Source organism: Mesoplodon bidens (genome assembly GCF_964165515.1).
Source record: "Mesoplodon bidens genome assembly, chromosome: 15".
In the NCBI taxonomy this organism is placed as follows: Eukaryota; Metazoa; Chordata; class Mammalia; order Artiodactyla; family Ziphiidae; genus Mesoplodon; species Mesoplodon bidens.
The window spans coordinates 74,232,402-74,252,667 of record NC_138171.1 but is presented as its reverse complement, the minus strand read 5'-3'; the positions used below and the strand labels follow the sequence as shown (position 1 = coordinate 74,252,667).

General features: G+C 39.0%; 1 protein-coding gene across 1 annotated transcript in view; it reads left to right on the top strand.

The window, feature by feature from the left end:
• Nucleotides 1–18,144, top strand: part of HAO1 (hydroxyacid oxidase 1) — a 58,414-nt gene extending 40,270 nt beyond the window's left edge. The window contains exons 5-8 of the mRNA XM_081256045.1: nt 8,127–8,218; nt 14,734–14,892; nt 15,008–15,077; nt 16,997–18,144. Of these exons, the coding sequence (XP_081112171.1) occupies nt 8,127–8,218; nt 14,734–14,892; nt 15,008–15,077; nt 16,997–17,067 (392 nt within the window). The 3' untranslated portion in view covers nt 17,068–18,144. The remainder of the gene's footprint in view (nt 1–8,126; nt 8,219–14,733; nt 14,893–15,007; nt 15,078–16,996) is intronic.
• The last annotated feature ends 2,122 nt before the right edge of the window (nt 18,145–20,266 follow it).

The window sequence follows — 20,266 nt, the reverse complement described above, 5'->3', positions numbered from 1 at the left end:
ACTCAGGGAGTCTGATTCTTCCACCTCCGTTTTTTTCCCCTCAGAAAAGATTGGTTTGACTATTTCTTTGACTATTCAGGGTCTTTTGTGTTTCCATACAAATTTTAAGATTTTTTGTTCTAGTTCTGTAAAAAATGTCATTGGTAATTTGAGAGGGATTTCATTGAATGTGTAGATTGCTTTGGGTAGTATAGTCATTTTCACAATATTGATTCTTCCAATCCACTAACATGGTATATCTCCCAAAATGTTTTTTTTTTTTTAACATCTTTATTGGAGTATCATTGCTTTACAATGGTGTGTTAGTTTCTACTTTATAACATACTGAATCAGCTATACATAAACATATACCCCATATCTCCTCCCTCTTGCATCTCCCTCCTACCCTCCCTATCCCACCTCTCTAAGGGGACACAAAGCACCAAGCTGATGTCCCTGTGCTATGCAGCTGCTTCCCACTAGCTATTTATTTTATATTTGTTAGTGTATATATGTCCATGCCACTCTCTCACTTAGTCCCAGCTTACCCTTCCCCCTCCCCATGTCCTCAAGTCCATTCTCTACATCTGAGTCTTTATTCTTGTCCTGCCCCTAGGTAGATCAGGAACAAATTTTTTTAGATTCCATATATATGTGTTAGCATATGGTATTTGTTTTTCTCTTTCTGACTTACTTCACTCAGTATGACAGAATCTAGGTCCATCCACCTCACTACAGATAACTCATTTTCATTTCCTTTTATGGCCAAGTAATATTCCATTGTATATATGTGCCATATCTTCTTTATCAATTCATCTGTTGATGGAAACTTAGGTTGCTTCCAGGTCCCGGCTATTGTAAATAGTGCTTCAATGAACATTGGGATACATGACTCTTTTTGAATTATGGTTTTCTCGGGGTATATGCCCAGTAGTGGGATTGCTGGGTTGTATGCTAGTTCTATTTTTAGTTTTTTAAGGAACCTCCATACTGTTCTCCTTAGCGGCTCTACCAATTTACATTCCCATCAACAGTGAAAGAGGGTTTCCTTTTCTCCACAGCTCTCCAGCATTTATTGTTTGTAGATTTTTTGATGATGGCCATTCTTACCAGTGTGAGTTGATACCTCACTGTAGTTTTGACTTGCATTTCTCTAATGATTAGTGATGTTGAGCATCCTTTCATGTGCTTGTTGGCAATCTGTATATCTTCTTTGGAGAAATGTCTATTTAGGTCTTTTGCCCATTTTTGGATTATGTTGTTTGTTGTTTTGATATTGAGCTGCATGAGCTGTTTGCATATTTTGGAGATTAATCCCTGTCAGTCACTTCATTTTCAAATATTTTCTCCTATTCTGAGTTTTGTCTTTTTTGTTTGTTTGTTTGTTTGTCTGTTTGTTTGCTGTACACGGGCCTCTCGCTGTTGTGGCATCTCCCATTGGGGAGCACAGGCTCTGGACGCACAGGCCCAGTGGCCATGGCTCATGGGCCCAGCTGCTCTGCGGCATGGGGATCTTCCCAGACCAGGGCACGAACCCATGTCCCCTGCATCAGCAGGCGGACTCTCAACCACTGCGCCACCAGGGAAGCCCCGAGTTTTGTCTTTTCATTGTGTTTATGGTTGCCTTTGCTGTGCAAAACTTTTAAGTTTCATTAGGTCCTATTTGGGTTTTCTTTTTTGTTTGTTTTTACTTCCAGTTCTCTAGGAGGTGGGTCAAAAAGGAACTTGCTGTGTTGTATGTCATACAGTGTTCTGCCTATGTTTTCCTCTAAGCATTTTTTAGTGTCTGATCTTACATTTAGGTCTCTAATGCATTTTGAGTTTATTTTTGTGTACGGTGTTATGGAGTGTTCTAATTTCATTCTTTTACATGTAGCTGTCCAGTTGTCCCAGCACCACTTACTGAAGAGACTGTTTTTTCTCCACTGTATATTCTTGCCTCCTTTATCAAAGATAAGGTGACCATATGTGTGTGGGTTTACCACTGGGCTTTATATTCTGCTGATCTATAGTTCTGTTTTTGTGCCAATACCATACTGTCTTGATTACTGTAGCTTTGTAATATAGTCTGAAGTCTGGGAGCCTGATTCCTCCAGCTCCATTTTTCTTTCTCAAAATTGCTTTGCCTATTCAGGGTCTTTTGGGTTTCCATAAAAATTGTGAAATTTTTTGTTCTTGTTCTGTGAAAAATACCAGTGGTAATTTGATAGGGATTTCATTGAATCTGTAGATTGCTTTGGGTAGTTTAGTATTTTCACAATACTGATTTTTCGAATCCAAGAACATGGTATATCACTCCATCTTTTTGTGTCATCTTTAATTTCTGTCATCACTGTCTTACAGTTTTCTGCATACAGGTCTTTTGTCTCCTTAGGTAGGTTTATTCCTAGATATTTTATTCTTTTTGTTGCAATGGTGAAATGGATTGTTTCCTTAATTTCTCTTTCTGATCTTTTGTTGTTAGTGTATAGGAATGCAAAACATTTCTGTGCATTAATTTTGTATCCTGCAACTTTACCAAATTCATTGATTAGCTCTAGTAGTTTTCTGGTGGCATCTTTAGGATTATCTATGTATAGCATCATGTCATCTGCAAACAGTGACAGTTTTACTTTTTCTTTTCTGATTTGGATTACTTTTATTTCTTTTTCTTTTCTCATTGTCGTGGCTAGGACTTCCAGAACTATGTTGAATAATGGTGAGAATGGACAACCTTTTCTTCTTTCTGATCTTAGAGGAAATGCTTTCAGTTTTTCACCATTGAGAATTATGTTTGTTGTGGGTTTGCCATACATGGCCTTTATTATGTTGAGGTAGGTTCCTTCTATGCACACTTTCTGGAGAGTTTTTATCATAAATCAGTGTATTTTGTCAGAAGCTTTTCTGCATCTATTGAGATGATCATATGGTTTTTATTCTTCAATTTGTTAATATGGTGTATCACATTGTTTGATTTGCATATATTGAAGAATCCTTGCATCCCTGCAATAAATCCCACTTGATCATGATGTATGATCGTTTTAATGTATTGTTGGATTCTGTTTGCTAGTATTTTGTTGAGGATTTTTGCATCTATATTCATCAGTGATATTACTCTGTAATTTTCTTTTCTTGTATTATCTTTGTCTGGTTTTGGTGTCAGGGTGATGGTGGCCTCGTAGAATGAATTTGGGAGGGGTACTGCCCCCACAATTTTTTGGAAGAGTTTGAGAAGAATCGGTGTTAGCTCTTCTTTAAATTTTGAAAGAATTCACCTGTGAAGCCATCCGGTCCTTGGCTTTTGTTTGTTGGAAGATTTTTAATCACAGTTTCAGTTTCATTACTTGTGGTTTGTCGTTCATATTTTGCATTTCTTCATCGTTCAGTCTTAGAACGTTATATTTTTCTAAGAATTTCTCAATTTCTTCCAGGTTGTCCATTTTATTGGCATAGAGTTGCTTGCAGTAGTCTCTTATGATACTTTGTATTTCTGCAGTGTCAGTTGTAACTTCTTTTTCTAATTTTATTGATTTGAGTCCTCTCCCTCTTTTTCTTGCTGAGTCTTGTTAAAGGTTTATCAATTTTGTTTATCTTTTCAAAGAACCAGCTTTAGTTTTATTGATCTTTGCTATTATTTTCTTTGTTTCTATTTCATTTATTTCTGCTCTGACCTTTGTGATTTCTTTCCTGTACTAATTTTGGGTTTTGCTTGTTCTTCTTTCTCTAGTTCCTTCAGCTGTAAAGTTTGATTGTTTATTTGAGATTTTTCTTGTTTCTTGAGGTAGGATTGTACTGCTAAAAACTTCCCTCTTAGAACTGCTTTTGCTGCATCCCATAGGTTTGAATCATCTTGTTTTCATTGTCATTTGTCTCTAGGTAATTTTTGATTTCCTCTTTGATTTCTTCAGTGATCCGTTGGTTATTTAATAACGTATTGTTTAACCTTCGTGTGTTTGTGTTTTTTACGTTTTTTTACCTGTAATTTATTTCTAATCTGATAGCATTGCTGTCAGAAAAGATGCATGGTATGATTTCAATTTTCTTAAATTTACCAAGGCTTGATTTGTAACCCAAGATGTGATCTATCCTGGAGAATGTTCCATATGCATTTGAGAAGAAAGTGTATTCTGCAATTTTCAGATGGTACGTCCTATAAATATCAATTAAATCTCTCTGGTTTATTGTGTCATTTAAAGCTGTGTTTCCTTATTAATTTTCTGTCTGGAAGATCTGTCCATTGGTGTAAGTGAGGTGTTAACGTCCCCCACTATTATTGTGTTACTGCTGATTTCCTCTTTTATAGTTGTTAGCAGTCGCCTTATGTAGTGTGGTGCTCCTATGTTGTGTGCATATATATTTATATTTGTTATATGTTCTTCTTGGATTGATCCCTTGATCGTTATGTAGTGCCCTTCCTTGTGTTTTGTATCATTCTTTATTTTAAAGTCTATTTTATATGACATGAGTATTGTTGCTCCAGCTTACTTTTGATTTCCATTTACATGGAATATCTTTTTCCACCCTCTCACTTTCAGTCTGTATGTGTCCCTAGGTCTGAAGTGGGTCTCTTGTAGACAGCATATATATGTGTCTTAATTTTGTATCCATTCAGCAAGCCTGTGTCTTTTGCTTAGAGCATTTAATCCATTCACTTTTAAGTAATTATCGATATGTATGTCCCTATTACCATTTTCTTAATTGTTTTTTTTTTTTTTTTTTTGCGGTACACACTCCTCTCACTGTTGTGGCCTCTCCTGTTGTGGAGCACAGGCTATGGAAGCACAGGCCCAGTGGCCATGGCTCACAGGCCCAGCCTCTCCACGGCATGTGGGATCTTCCCGGACCAAGGCACGAACCCATGTCCCCTGCATCGGCAGGCGGACTCTCAACCACTGTGACGCCAGGGAAGACACTGGGATTGTTTTTGTAGGTCCTTTTCTTCTCTTGTGTTTCCCACTTAGAGAAGTTCCTTTAGCCTTTGTTGTAGAGCTGGTTTTGTGGTGCTGAATTCTCTTAGCTTTTTCTTGTCTGTAAAGCTTTTGATTTTTCTGTTGAATCAGAATGAGATCCTTGTTGTGTAGAATAATCTGGGTTGTAGGTTCTTCCCTTTCATCACTTTAAATATATCGTGCCACTTCCTTCTGGCTTGTAGATTTTCTGCTGAGAAATCAGCTGTTAACCTTATGGGAGTTCCCTTGTATTTTGTTTGTCATTTTTCACTTGTTGCTTTTAATAATTTTTCTTTGTCCTTAATTTTTGTCAGTTTGATAACTTTGTGTCTCAGTGTGTTTCTCCTGGGGTTTACCCTGCCTGGGACTCTCTACACCTCCTGGACTTGAGTGACTATTTCCTTTCCTATGTTAGGGAAGTTGTCAACTATAATCTCTTCAAATATTTTCTTGGGTCCTTTCTCTCTCTCTTCTGCTTCTAGGACCCCTATAATGTGAATGTTGGTTCATTTAATGCTGTCCAAGAGGTCTCTTAGGCTGTCTTCATTTCTTTTCATTCTTTTTTCTTTATTCTGTTCTATGGCAGTGAATTCCTCCATTCTGTCCTCCAGGACACTTATCCATTCTTCTGCCTCAGCTATTCTGCTATTGATTCCTTCTAGTGTATTTTTCATTTCAGTTATTGTATTGTTCATCTCTGTTTGTTTGTTCTTTAATTCTTCTAGGTCTTTGTTAAACATTTCTGGCATCTTCTGAATCTTTGCCTCCATTCTTTTTCCGAGGTTTTGGATCACCTTCACTTTCATTATTCTGAATTCTTTTTCTGGAAGGTTGCCTATCTCCACTTCATTTAGTTGTTTTTTCTAGAGTGTTATCTTATTCCTTCATGTGGTACATAGTCCTCTGCCTTTTCATTTTGTCTATCTTTCTGTGAATGTGGTTTTTGTTCCACAGGCTGCAGGATTGTAGTTCTTCTTTCTTCTGCTGTCTGATCTCTAGTGGATGAGGCTATCTAAGTGGCTTGTGCCAGCTTCCTGATGGAAGGGACTGGTGGTGGGTTCAGCTGGTCATTGCTCTTGTGGGCAGAGCTCAATACAACTTTAATCTGCTGGTCTGCTGATGGGTGGGGCTGAGTTCCCCCCTGTTGGTTGCTCAGTCTGAGATGACCCAGCACTGGAGCCTACAGGCCCTTTGGTGGGGCTAATGGTGAACTCTGAGAGGGCTCACACCAAGGAGTACTTCCCAGTACTTCTTCTGTCAGTGTCCTTGTCCCTGCGGTGAGCCATAGCCATCCCCTGCCTCTGCAGGAGACCCTCCAACACAAGCAGATAGGTCTGGTTCAGTCTCCTATAGGGTCAGTGCTCCTTCCCCCTGTGTCCTGATTTGCACACTACTTTGTGTGTGCCCTCCATGAGTGGAGTCTCTGTTTCCCCCAGACCTGTCAAAGTTCTGCCATCAAATCCCAGTAGATGTCAAAGCCTGTTTCTTTGGGATTTCCTCCTTCCATGGTTGGGAAGCCTGATGGTCTCAGAACCTTCACTCCCATGGGTGGACTTCTATGATATAATTGTTTTTCTGTTTGTGAGTCAACCACCCAGAATTTATGGGATTTGATTTTATTGTAATTGCACCTTTCCTACCATCTTGTTGTGGAGCTTCCTTTGTCCTTGTATGTGTAGTATCTTCCTGTCGATGTGTCTTCCTGTCGATGATTGTTCAGCAGTTAGTTTTGATTCTGGTGCTCTAGCAAGGGGGAGTGAATGCACATCCTTCTACTCTGCTATCTTGGACCAATCTAGAAGATGTGATTTTTTTAAGGACAGAAATATTCAGTCTATACCACATGGGTTTAACATTTCCATGTACCTATAATTTTAGAAGAAAAATATTTCTAGCATTATTTTGAAAAATGGGAATATTTAGAAAGCAGTATTCCATGAAACACAGTTTGGAAAATAGTGATTTAGCATAAAACTTTCAAACAATCAGAATTATAAATTCTCCTGTGAATCTTTTTTTATTATTCTTGTCAGGTCTGCCCTTGATCTCCATTGCTGAATTTATAAATATATACAATGTTCTGTATCAATCTGCTAAGTTTCCAAAATCTGATTTCACTACAACATTGGGCTATCTTTGAGTGTTAAATTGGAGAACCAGTGTTATTTTTGTAATTCTGTTAGAAAATGGTTTTTATTGGGAGAATATTGAAAATAATAGTTAAAATATAAAGTATAAAAAAAGTTGGAAACTGATTTAAGAAAATGTTAATCTATTATTTAAAACTATATTTTCAGAAACCAATATATTTTGAAGCATGATTAGAGGTGTAGCATGATTATAAGCATGGTTTGAGGTGTAGCATATAATTTTAATATTACTTTTTTTGTGTATTTCAATGGGCAAAACACATTTAATTATAGAACACTATTACTTAAAATAATTACAGACGTTATATCTTCATATTAAGGAATGTTTTGGAAATAGACTTATTCATCACCTGTTGTACTGAAAGTGCTTGCTACTTGTATGTTCTTTTATGTTATTCAAATTGTAGAGGAATATATATATTAAATGCTAAATAATATGATCTTGTTAATAACAAAATTACTTAGCAAGAGTATTCACTTTTCAGGATAAATACATTTAACTGCATGTCAATTTGCTATCTATTGATAATTTTATTTCATCATTAAATTGTTTTAAGTGTTAACCTTTTTTTGCCAAAGAAGCCATCACTATAATTCCAGATTTAACCCTTGGGTGTATTTCTGTGTTAAAATTTCCAAGCAAGATACGTATGTATGGGGCTTCCCTGGTGGCGCAGTGGTTGAGAATCTGCCTGCCAATGTAGGGGAAATGGGTTTGAGCCCTGGTCTGGGAAGATCCCACATGCCACAGAGCAATTAGGCCCATGAGCCACAACTACTGAACCTGCGTGTCTGGAGCTTGTGTTCCGCAAAAAGAGAGGCCTCAATAGTGAGAGGCCCACGCACCATGATGAAGACTGGTCCCCGCAAATCCACAACTAGGGGAAGCCTTCGCACATAAATGAAGACCCAACACAGCAAAAATAAATAAATTAATTAATAAACTCCTAAAAAAAAAAAGATACATATGTATGAGGTCAGGCTCCCTTTGACTGGGATGCTTTGGCCTCAGAACTGAAGCCTTTATTAAGTTGCCTTTTTCATACAATGGTTGTCTTGCTCTTTCTAGGTGATGATGCCAGGGAGGCAGTTAAACATGGTTTGGACGGGATCTTGGTGTCAAATCATGGGGGTCGACAGCTCGATGGGGTGCCAGCCACTGTGAGTTTTGGCAAATGCTTCAACTGGAATTCCCATTTCTATGCCACTTTTGGCTATCTCTATGACTGCCTTTCCTTGTGTATATATATTTGTGTGAACACTCAAGGTAAAATATGTATGAATATAGGTAAGAGCTCAGATTTTAAGTTTACTGGCAAGTAACTACCTAAATTAGATCATTATTCAGTCTATTTATTTGTAAACTTATAAAAGTCTGTGTTAAATACACAGCCATTAGTGGGCAGGGATTATTCCTATATTCATAAATATACCAATAGGTATATTATAAGTTGGAGTATGAAAGAAAAGATTATGCCATGAGTTTCCTGGAGGTGGGAGTTGAAGAACTGCAGAGTGAGGGCAGGTGGGGAAAGGAGGTAGAAATCCTGTGGTCCAGGTGAGGAGATGTCTGCTGCAAACAAGGTACTCTGTTGGAGATGTGAACTACCTTAGCTACATATTGGAATACATATTGGAATCACCTGGGAAACTGTAAAGAATCCTAATTCCCAGGCTGCACCCTACATCCATCCATCAGAATCTTGCAGGACCAGGGGAGGCAGAGGCACTAGTATTTTTGATAGCTACCCAGGAGGTCCAGTGTGAGTCTATGTTTTGTATACACTGTACACACTGTGTTAGGAAAATCAGGGTCCAGAATCCAGATATAAAAGTAAATCAAACTGCCTGGAATGATGTGGGATGGAGTTAAAACTGTAAAGGAGAGTAATTAGCTCCAAAAGGCCAAGAGCCAAGGAGTCCAACCAGGGGTAGATTTTAAGACCAAGGATTGGTGGGCCCAGAAATGGATCAAAAGTCATGGAGGCAGACACATCTCTAGGGGTGGATGTCATGGATCCGTGATCTAAAATGGAGGCCAGGAGCTGTAGGTGGAGTGGGGTGGGGTCCTCTTACATGCTGTCCACTTGTGGGAACATGACCAAGATTCTTTTAGATGAGGCACTGGGATTTCAGGTGCCTTTCACCTCTGCTCTGTTCTCATGTGGACCCTTGTTTTTACGAGTGTGAGTCTAAAAGTAGAATGGGAAAGAGTGAGATGTGTTTGGGGAATACCAAGGAATCCATTTTGTTTGCATTACCTGGTAGGAGTCGGGAGTCCTGGGAAATGCACCTGCTAGGAGAGGTCTGGGAGGAGGTCCTTTAATATTATGAGTCATTGAAAATGCAATAACAAAGCCCTGAGTTAGCAGCAATGAGTATCACAAATTGGACTGTGGCATTACAGGGGTCAGGAAAATCAATGAGGTGGCCCACATAATTATGAGAGCCAAGGAAAGAGAGAAGGGCCTGACCTGCTATGGAGCAGAAGGACTCAATAGCCCCTCCAAATTTCAGTGTTTTCATCTTCTAAAGTTTAACAATCAATTAGATTACTTCTTTGGTGCCTTTAAACATTAGTGTTCTATAATCTCAATTATCTATCGTAGGTAAAGTAACCTAGCAACATGTAACAAAACTTAAATAAAAATGTATCTAGAAAATAATGTGGATGGATTTCCTAGGCCATCATTTCTGAGCTGTATCATCATATGCATCTCCCCCTTTTGTCAGAACAATTTAGTCATAGTTAATAGGGGATGGCTTTAATTGGGATGAATATTTGAATTTATTCAAATAATTTAGTAAAGTAGTAGTGGATTACTGTTGCATTAAACTAGCAGGCTGATTTAGCTAAAGCCATGGCTGCTGTGTAGGTTAGGGCAGATTGAATGATGACAGGGGGCTATTGGGTATACTCATTTGCACTCAGACTTTTTTGTGAAGCACTAACGGACTAATGATAGGAATGAATGAAGTCTTTGCATGCAGTCAATAATTAAAATCATAAAATTGGAAGCTGTCAGCTCTTTCCAATTCAGCATTACTTATAAAGACCCATCTTTTTAGGTGATATTAAACATTGCCTGCAGTGGAGAGTGAATAGCTCCTTTGGGCAAGGAGAAGATAGTCACAGTTCAAGGCTTTTCCGCTGATTTATGACTCTCTTTTGTATGAAGATGTAGACTTAATGTGCAGGCCAAATTCAGTTTGTTTTCTAAAAATAAAATTTAAATCTACTGAAATCAAATCTAATTAGATTTTAAGGGAAAAATATCTGAATGGTGTGATTTATTTCCTTCTGGCTGAGGGGATATGGAAACTTATCTAAAAGGGTTTTTTGAGTTGTGGTCTCAGAGACTATTTTAAGAAAAACAATTGCCCTCCCCTTTGCATGATGTGTGCATGAGAGGAGATGCTTGCTTGAGTTTTGCCTCCTACTTTAGAGCAAATTTAAGGTGCATGACAATGAGCGGAATGTGAAACAGGATTGAGTTTATAGTGAAGGTGTTTTTCTCTCAGTTTGGTGGTTTTGAGGCGTGTGGCAAAAGGCATGGAGGATGCTGTGGTGTAGAACTTTTCAGTAGATACAAAGAAGGACTTGCTCTCCTGCACATTCTGTGACATCGTAAGTCAAAGCCAAAGAGGCAGCATGATTTCACTGGCAGAGCATTGAAATGAACCCAGAGTTTTGGGTTCAAGTCCTTGTCTTGCCTCCTCGGAGGGGTGAGAGCTGGGTGAGCAAGTTGCTCAAACTTTTCAGCCTGAGACTCTTCATAACGTTGTGTTGGTTGCAAAAATAAAACATCTGGATTATATGATTTCTACATTTCTATAAATCACAGAGTTTCTTTGTATGGAAAAATACTTATCACTAAGAGTCCTAGAACAGGAGTTTGACTTAGGTCCATCTTAATGCAATGCTACCAAGAACCACTGCCAGACCCCTGCTACAGCAAAGAGTTTAAAAATAAGTTCATGTTAAGATCCTTACCCTGAAGGTAATAATGTGTCCCAGACTTGTCTTGGAGTAATTAGAGAATGATATGGCAGAATCAAATCAATTTCCAAAATCCACATTACTGGAGCATCTCAAACTAGGGTCTAAAGACAGATTCTCTAGAGTCTTTGAACCCTAGGAGAATTCTTTTTTCATTTTTTCATTTTTGTTTTGATGCTAACTGGACCCAAACTACCTTAAACGTAAAAATATGACATTCTTTTCTAGTGAAAATTCTCAACTGTAAAACCTTTTCAGAAAATAAACTTTGGGTTGTTAAATCAGTGTTTCTAAAATTGAGTCCTTGGGCATATTCTATGGGATCTTTCATTTTTCCTTCTGAAATGAATTCATGAAATTCTACCTTTGAGAGACACTTGATATATCAGTTAGCTTTTGCTGTGTAACAAACAACTCTGAAATTTACTGGCTAAAATCCAACAGCCATTTATTCATGTCACAACTTTGTGTGTTGGCAATTTGAGCTGATATCCACTGGGAGGTTTTTCTGGTCCTGGCTGTGCTCACTCATATGAGTATGTTGTCAATTGCTGGGTTTACTAGCGCAGACTAGTGTAGGATGACATCAGCAGGGATGACTCTGCATCATCTCACATCTAGCACATTAGGTGGCCTGGTTTCCTAGAGAGCAAGTGGAAATATGCAAAGCCTCTTGAGCTCTAGGCTTAGAACAGGCACACTGTCACTTCTCTCTTGTTCTATTGGTGAAAGCAAGTCACAAGGCTAGTTTAGATTCAAGGGGTGAGGAAATAGACTCTTCTGGCCCCATTTCTCCCTCATGATGGAGGAGTGGAAATGTCATGTTGCAAGGAAATGGAGATAGGGAAGGAAATAGTTGCAGCCATTTTTACAGTTGCAAACAATCGTCAGACCTATATGGACCACTGATTTTCTAAACGTGCTTAGTAGAACTCACACCCCCACCCCCATCCAGGGCTGCCTGGTGAAGCGTGATGGGTAGAGAGTCAGAGGAGGACTTGTGGGCAGTGGCCTGGAATCTGCCTCCTTCACTGTTAACTAAAGCACCTCTGGCTTTATCTGCTTTTGTTTGTGCTCAACTGCTTTGGTTTGGAAATCAAGAGTATAGGACTGGATGCTGTAAGAAGATAGAAAGATAGAAACCCCCTGTGAGTGGAAGTTTTGTGGGACAGGGAGGCCCTGGAAGTGTGTACCTTGAGCAGGAACAGGAAAGAGGGGAGCTCTTTGGGAGTCAGATCCATGTGGGATTAATTTTGGATTCCTTAAACTTCCTGGCATAGTCCCTGGAATCTGCCAGGTAATCAATAAAGTGTTTGATAAATCAATGAATGGGATATATGTATATGTATAGCTGATTCACTTCATTATAAAGCAGAAAATAATACACCATTGTAAAGAAATTATACTCCAATAAAGATGTTAAAAAAAAATCAATGAATGGACGGATGAGTGAGTAGTAGTACATTGGAATCTTACTGTATTTTCCTGTAGATAAACTCTGCTGGAGATAAGCCTGAAATTAGTTGTCTAAAGAACCTTTAAGGAAAGAAAAGATGAAATGAATTGTCTCTTGGATGTGTAGCAAGCTGAAAAAAAGGGAAACAGAACAGTCATAAAATAGTGGATTTTTCTACTACATGTACTTATTTAATCTGCTCTGATCAGAATTATTCTGCATAAAATATACACAGTAAAACTGCAGCTCCAGAAAGAAGAAAGGGAGGATAGAAATGCTCAGCTATGGATAGAACATCCTTGTCCAAGGACACAGGAAACACCAATATGGACTTCATTTTATAACCCAGGATTCACATTTTAAGTATCCTTATTAGTTTATTTTTTAGGCCAGTTTGGGCATTGGAAATACCCTAAACAGACTTGATTTGCGTGACTGTGAAAATGTGTATTGAACCCGAGCTAGCTAATATTTTTCTTTGGTTTTGGTTTCAAATGGGGAAATATGCTTAATTATAGCTTGCATCATCACTTGGAAATTGTAGCATTTATATGTTGATGTAACTTGCCTGACTGTAAAAAGAGGACTATGTATAGGCAAAGGGACATATGTAAATGGATCCAAAGCATGTTTGGCCAGGCAGAAAAGCCAAAAGGAAAAGGGGAAAATCACACTACCTGCCAAACGTTTTTAGGGGCCCTGTTCCAACTGTTGCCTTCACTTCCTCCAAATCTGTAGTCAGGTTTGGTCTTCAACCTTTTACACAAAACTCTCTTTAAGTTGAGCCTCGAAAAATTTAGGGGAGAAGTGGGAAAGCTTTTGAGTGATTTCAGCACAATTATTTCTAGAAAAACTGCACTTGAATGTATGGACTTAATTTTATATTTAAATACTTGGGGATGAAAGTGGATAATTTCTACAGATTTTGATCTACAGGTCACCTTGAGGATTGTTTCCACCCTCAAGTGCAAAGATTCACATCAAAGTAGCCAATTGTATCAGTTACTAGCTATTAAAAATATTGGCTATTAACCAACTTTACGAGCTAGAAAACAAAAGATTCCAAACTCATTGATTTAAATCAACAGAGTCTTTATTCCCATGAATCTTTGTGTCAACTGGGGGTCTGCCGATCTAGATTTGATACTGGTTAGATGGCTGTGCTCCAAGTTTCAAGTCCAGCTGGGCTTGGATGGGACAGCTCTGCTTGCTGAATATTTTCTCTGGGTCTCAGCTAAAGGGGAAGCACTGCCTGGGGGATTCTCCTCTCATGCAAGGTGCAGGAGAAAATTGAAACGCATGAGGTCTCTTAAGGCTTACGTCCAGAAACGGAACTCTGCCACCTCTGCTCAAGTGTCATTGGCCAAAGTAGGTTGCAAGGCCAAGGCCACTGTCGAGGAGTGGCAAGCGCACTCTGTTTCTTTTAGTAGGAAACACTACCAATGACCTTGGAAAAAGTGGGTTCAGAGTGGTGTAAAGAATTAAGAACAATAGTGCAATCTACCAGATTGACCTCAATGAGGATCTTATATTCTCTAGTGCTGATATAAGCCTATCATCAATTGCCAATCAAGATGAGGATCTTCAAGGTTCATGTGGTAATTTTCCTTAAAAGCAAGAAAAATGTTTTCAGGGAGAGTTCTCTAATGTACAGCTGGATGTTTGCTATATTATTATATATATATTTGTTACATTATTGTACATATTCCTGTATTTTGGATGGGAAAATCAGAGACTAAGATTTTCTGTGACTGGTGGTGTTTGCATTTTTATATACCATTTCTTCTACTACAATCTGAGTATGAATTTTAACAACTGATTTTTTCAGTGAGTAAATAATGTTCAGAATAATTTATATGAGCAAGATAATTCATTTATATTTATGTGTTTAATGAAAAAACAGCTCTGTATCTTTTAAGATCATTATGTGCTTATAAACTGTGTTTATATATTTTTTGGATCATGATATTTGAATTTGAATATCAGGAATAGAATAAAACCCTTGGACTTTGATAGAAAAATAAGTCACTCAGTTCCAAATTTAGTTGTTTTTTTTGTTACTAGCATTTGCACCTCTTTTATTTTAGGAGTTTTACTGTTGATTCTAAACCTAGCCTCTTTCACTCTAAGCCCTGTCAGATGGTTGGTGGTCTGAGGAAGTTGAATTGGAGAACAATTCAGTATGCATAGTATCACTTTACTGACCTCTTCTCTCCACAGATTGATGTTCTGCCAGAAATTGTGGAGGCTGTGGAAGGGAAGGTGGAAGTCTTCCTGGATGGGGGTGTACGGAAGGGGACTGACGTTCTGAAAGCTCTGGCCCTGGGAGCCAAGGCTGTGTTTGTGGGGAGACCGATCATTTGGGGCTTGGCTTCGCAGGTAATGACAGGACAAAGCAATAAATATATAAAACAGGATGACTCAACTGTGAAATAAATCTGGGAAACCATTCAGACTGACTTACTCAAAAGATCTGTGTCTTCTATTTGCTTAGGGAGAGAAAGGCGTTCAGGGTGTCCTTGAGATACTGAAGGAAGAATTCTGGTTGGCCATGGCTCTAAGTGGTAAGACTTGGCACTCTCATTTACAACTTCTTTTCTTCTGGGTGTCTTTAGGCCAGGCTCCTTGGTGGAGAGAAGTGAATTTGAAGGGTAAGAGGATGGAATCACTTGGAGTGTAATTCAATTTAACGTTGGCTGCATACCCACAGCTGTAGTGCAGAGTGCTCTCTGGACGGAGGAACTCCACAGTGTGTGCTGTCTAGAGTGGTCACTTAGTCTTTGACAGTCTTCTCAGGGATATTTTGGTGAGTCTTATTATTACCTTAAGGGTGAACACTACATTGAACCCTTCCTCCTCTTTTAACACATGAGTAAGAAATCTAACTGGCTAGTCAACAGCTCCATCTGGATGTCTAAGGGGCATCTCAAAGTCTACCTGTCCAAAACTAAACTGCCAACTTTCCCCTTTAAACCTGCTCTACCTTCCAACTCTCCAGTCTCAGTTCATGTTAATACTATTGTCTCAGTTGCTCAGATCAAAAATCTTAAGTCACTCTTGACTCCTTTTCTCTCTCATAACTTCACATCCACATAGGTGCTTTCTGTAAAAGAGACCTACTCACCACCTCCTCTGCCACCAGCCTGTCTGGAGCCTTCACGATCTTTCTTCATCTTGGATATTGTGATGGTCTTCCTGTGTATCCTTCCCATCATTTTCTCTCTTTCCTAGGGAACTTCGGGTCAGCCTGTCCATCGTTGCTTCCATCCCTGTCCCAGTCTATTCTGATCACAGCATCAGGACTATCCTTTTAAACATGAACTCAGGTCATATCACTCTTCCGATCAGAACCCTCCAATGGCTCTCAATTTATTCAGAGTAAATGCTGAAGTCTTTACGATGGTTTACAAAGTCTTATGTGGTTGACCTCTGTCACCTCTCTGACTTCAGCTCCTCCCATTCTCACTCTTGCTTATTCCACCCAGGCCACATTTGCCTCCTTGATTATCCTTGACCATGTCAGACATATTTGAGCCGTAGGGCTTTGGCCTTGGCCGCGCCTCCTACCTGGAGCTCTTTCCCCAGATATCTACGTGGCTAACTCTCCCATGTCCTTCAAGTCATACTTACATCCTATTCTCTCACAGTATCCCATCCAGACCACCATATTTAAAATGGCAATTTGTCCTCCACCCACTCAACTTCCAGTTTTTTTCCCTGTTACTATTTCATTATTTTTCCATAACACCTAACACCTTCTATAGTTAATATATCACATAATTTATTTTTTAATTACACACATTATGTATTTTCTGTTTCCTCTCTGGAAGTAAGAACCCTGAGGCAGGGATCTTTGTTGTCTTTACTGCAGTATCCTCAGTGTCTAGAGCAGTGCATAGCACCTAAATAACAAATATTTGCTGAAGAAACGAACAAGTAAATAATCACCATTATTCCTAGTGACTGAATTTGACTCAGAATGGACCTCTAGATGCAAAGAATCACCTTGAGTCAATTGTCACCTCCCCCACTTTTGAAAGTAATGAGGGCTTCCTTTTCTGTGATTCGTATCACTCAGATTGTCCCCACAGATAGAATTCTGGAGATCAGTGGGCTACACACTCCTGAGCTGAGGCTGTGTGGACACAGCATCAGTGAAAAGGACACCATTCTCTGAATCCTCACTCTGCATTTTAATTTGCTACAGACATATCCTAAAAGAGAGCTTTCAGCCACTGACTCTCTATTAAATGTGGCAGAAAAGAATATACTCTTTGTGTTAATAAAAATATGTGCCAGTCATTTTGTGTTAAGGACTGTTTAGGTAATAAAAATGGTCTCATGCCACATGAGATTTGGCAAGCCTACCTTGAATCATAAACCTTACATTTGTCAAGTTTTACATTCCTTCCTTGGGAAAACGATTACCTGCCTGATTATTATTGCATTCATTTCATATTAAATGTATGCATTATTTTTTCAGGGTGCCAGAATGTGAAAGTCATCGACAAGACATTGGTGAGGAAAAATCTTTTGCCCGTTTCCAAGATCTGACAGTGCACAATATTTTCCCATCTGTATGATTTTTTTTTTTGGCATGTATTACTTGACAAAGAGACACTGTGCAGAGGGTGACCACAGTCTGTAATTCCCCACTTTGATACAAAGGGTGTCGTTCTTCTCCAACAAAATAGCAATCCCTTGCTATTTTAAGTTCATTGCTTTTGACTTTTCAATGAGTGTCCTAGGAACCTTTTAGAAAGAAATGGACTTGCATCCTGGAAATATATTAACTGTTAAAAATAAAACACTGAAAATGGATTTAGACAACGTCATCCCCTGGCAGCCTCACGTGCTACAAAACAAAAGATATCCCTGGGTGAAATTGGACGTAGCTAGTGCAGAGGTAAAAAGATAATGATCTCCCTGTTTATAAACCTGCATTGTGTGTGGATATCCCTAAAACCGTGTTCTTAAAATCTAAGCGCAGGTTCAGAAGGCTGGATGTGCCTGGAGGAGGAGATAGCACTTGAGAGAACTGGGATAGGTTGGTGGTAATTTATGATTTTTCTAGATAATTTTTAACACCCTGGGCTATTCTACTTCTTTGAATGTAGATTTCCATTCACATCTTTAGTATCAGAATATATCTGAGTATTTTATGATATAGATTGTTTCTTATTCAGAGAGAAATAAAGCATTTTTGAAAAGAAGATATCGGGTCAAATTGTAACTGTGGAATTCAACCATTTTAATCTCTGAGCCTGAACTACCTCTCTGTTCCCTGTGCATACCCATTCATTCTCTTATACCTCCTAGTTCCTCTTCTTTACTCATTTGCTTCTTTCCACTCACAGTCACATGCCGGGCCAGCTACATGCTTTGTGAGGGCCATGCCAAGTGAAGATGTGGGCCCCTGTTCAAAAAAGCAGGAAAAAGACCTTTTCCTTTCTTTCAAGGTTTTTCTCTTATCCTGTCAAGATCTCTTTTCTTTGCTATTTAATGTCATGTTTCCTTGGACATGGGGATCCTCACGGGTGCTTGAACACCACCCTATGATCTGTCCCAACTCCTCTGTGCCCAGGACCCTGCCGGCAGTGGATGGCGGCACTGCCACTGGGCCGGTGGTTCAGCCAGCAGCCAAGGACTTGTTCAGGAAATGTGGGGAGGTGGTGGCAGGGTGGTAGGGTGGGGTGTATGGGATAATGTGTGATTCTAGACTCCCAGGCCCCAGCACGTGTTCCATGGTCCCATCATCCTTTATTATAAAACACAAACTCAAAGATAAGATTATTAAGAATTTCAAGCCAACAACAGAATATTCAACTTATGCTTGAGGACCCCTTTGGAGCCTGGAGTCTTGTGTGACTGTATTGCCGAACTGTCCAGGAAGCCCTTATCATGTGACTTTTACATTTATTCCCCAACCAGGTATTTGACAGATTATAGGTAAACTTGGTAACCAAAGTGAGTCTGAAATAGTCTTTTCACCATCCCTCTGGTTGTTCATATAGTGTGAAGTACTGAATGAAACAATTGAGAGAATCACTACCTTGAAATATGACCATGATATTATGTCTTCTTGTTTTATTATATTCATTGATTATTCTCAGATCTCTCTCTTTGTCTCTCTCTGTGTGTCTGTCTCTTTCTCCTTTCTTCCCTCCTTCTCTCTTTTCCTTTAAATGCTGAGATATTTGTAAATACTGTGATGGACACAAACATATATCTTTCTTTTTGAACTTATATCTAGGTCTGATTATGAAGAATCATTTAGCAACTTCCCTGGTTGTCCAGTGGTTAAGATTACATGCTTTCACTGCAGGGGCCATGGGTTCGATCCCTGGTTGGGGAACTAAGATTCCACATGCTGCATGGCACGGTCAAAACTATAAAAAATAAAAAATAAAATAATAAAATAAAAATTTTAAAAATAAATAAAAAATAAAAATTAAAAAAAGAATTATTTGATCTGATAAAAAGAAATTTAATTTTTCTCCAAATACTGAGAATATGACTGTCATATCACGTAATTGTTTTGTGCTTTTCCAATTAATATTGATCAGTTAATAGGTCTATAATAAACACTACTTTGATCCCACCAAATGATGCAGAAATGCCTTTGCTGTTGGCAGAGAATGTCCACTTTGGCTACATTATAGTTTGTGGCTGCTAAAAATTTGATAGCTTTCTCAGCAAATGGAGATCTTCAAATGGCATTTTAAGTGAGTCTTATGAGAATGATGATGAATGGTCTTATTTTTTTTTTCTAAATTTATTTATTTATGGCTGTGTTGGGTCTTCATTTCTGTACGAGGGCTTTCTCTAGTTGTGGCAAGTGGGGGCCACTCTTCATCACAGTGTGCAGGTCTCTCACTATCGCGTCCTCTCTTGTTGTGGAGCACAGGCTCCAGATGCGCAGGCTCAGTAATTGTGGCTCACATGCCCAGTTGCTCCGTGGCATGTGGGATCTTCACAGACCAGGGCTCGAACCTGTGTCCCCTGCATTGGCAGGCAGATTCTCAACCACTGTGCCCCCAGGGAAGCCCCTGAATGGTCTTGATTTGTGAATTTCTAGACACTTTTATGACCTCCAGATCCACACTACCTCCTTGAACATAGATATCCATTTTTTCTTCAGAGTCATAATATAACTAAATGCTTCATGATGTGTGTTGTTTCCATAATCAGGAAGATATAAAGCTGTTTTTACATTGTTTTGAGAGTGTCTCCAGTCCAGTTGTAACAACGCTAAAACCAAATCTGTCTGATGTCTGAGACAAAAAGGGGGGCGTGTTTGTTGTACATCCATTGCTGGAGATTTTCTCACTTGAACTTGAAAGAAGTTCTTTGAGGAAGACAACTGATTTTTCTGTTCCTGAGTTTCTTAAAATATGTTGAGGGAGGGGATAATAGAGAACAGATAGTTTAATATAGGCCAAGTCTGCTTTTCTTGTGTGCTTAATGTACATGGTACCCTAAAGAAGTGCTTCTCAAGCTGGAGAGTGTATTATAATCATCTGCAGGGCTTGTTAAAACAGATTGCTGGGGCCACACTCATAGATTCTGATTCAGCAGGTCTGGGGTGTGGCCTGGGAATCTGCCTTTCTAACATGCTCCCAGGTGAGGCTCATACTACTCTTGTAGGCACACACTTTGAGAACCACCGGTCTCGTCTAGAGCAAGAAGCATCAATTCCTATTTGCCAAGCAGATCATGTAATGAGCCAGCTGTTGCATATGGATGACACCCC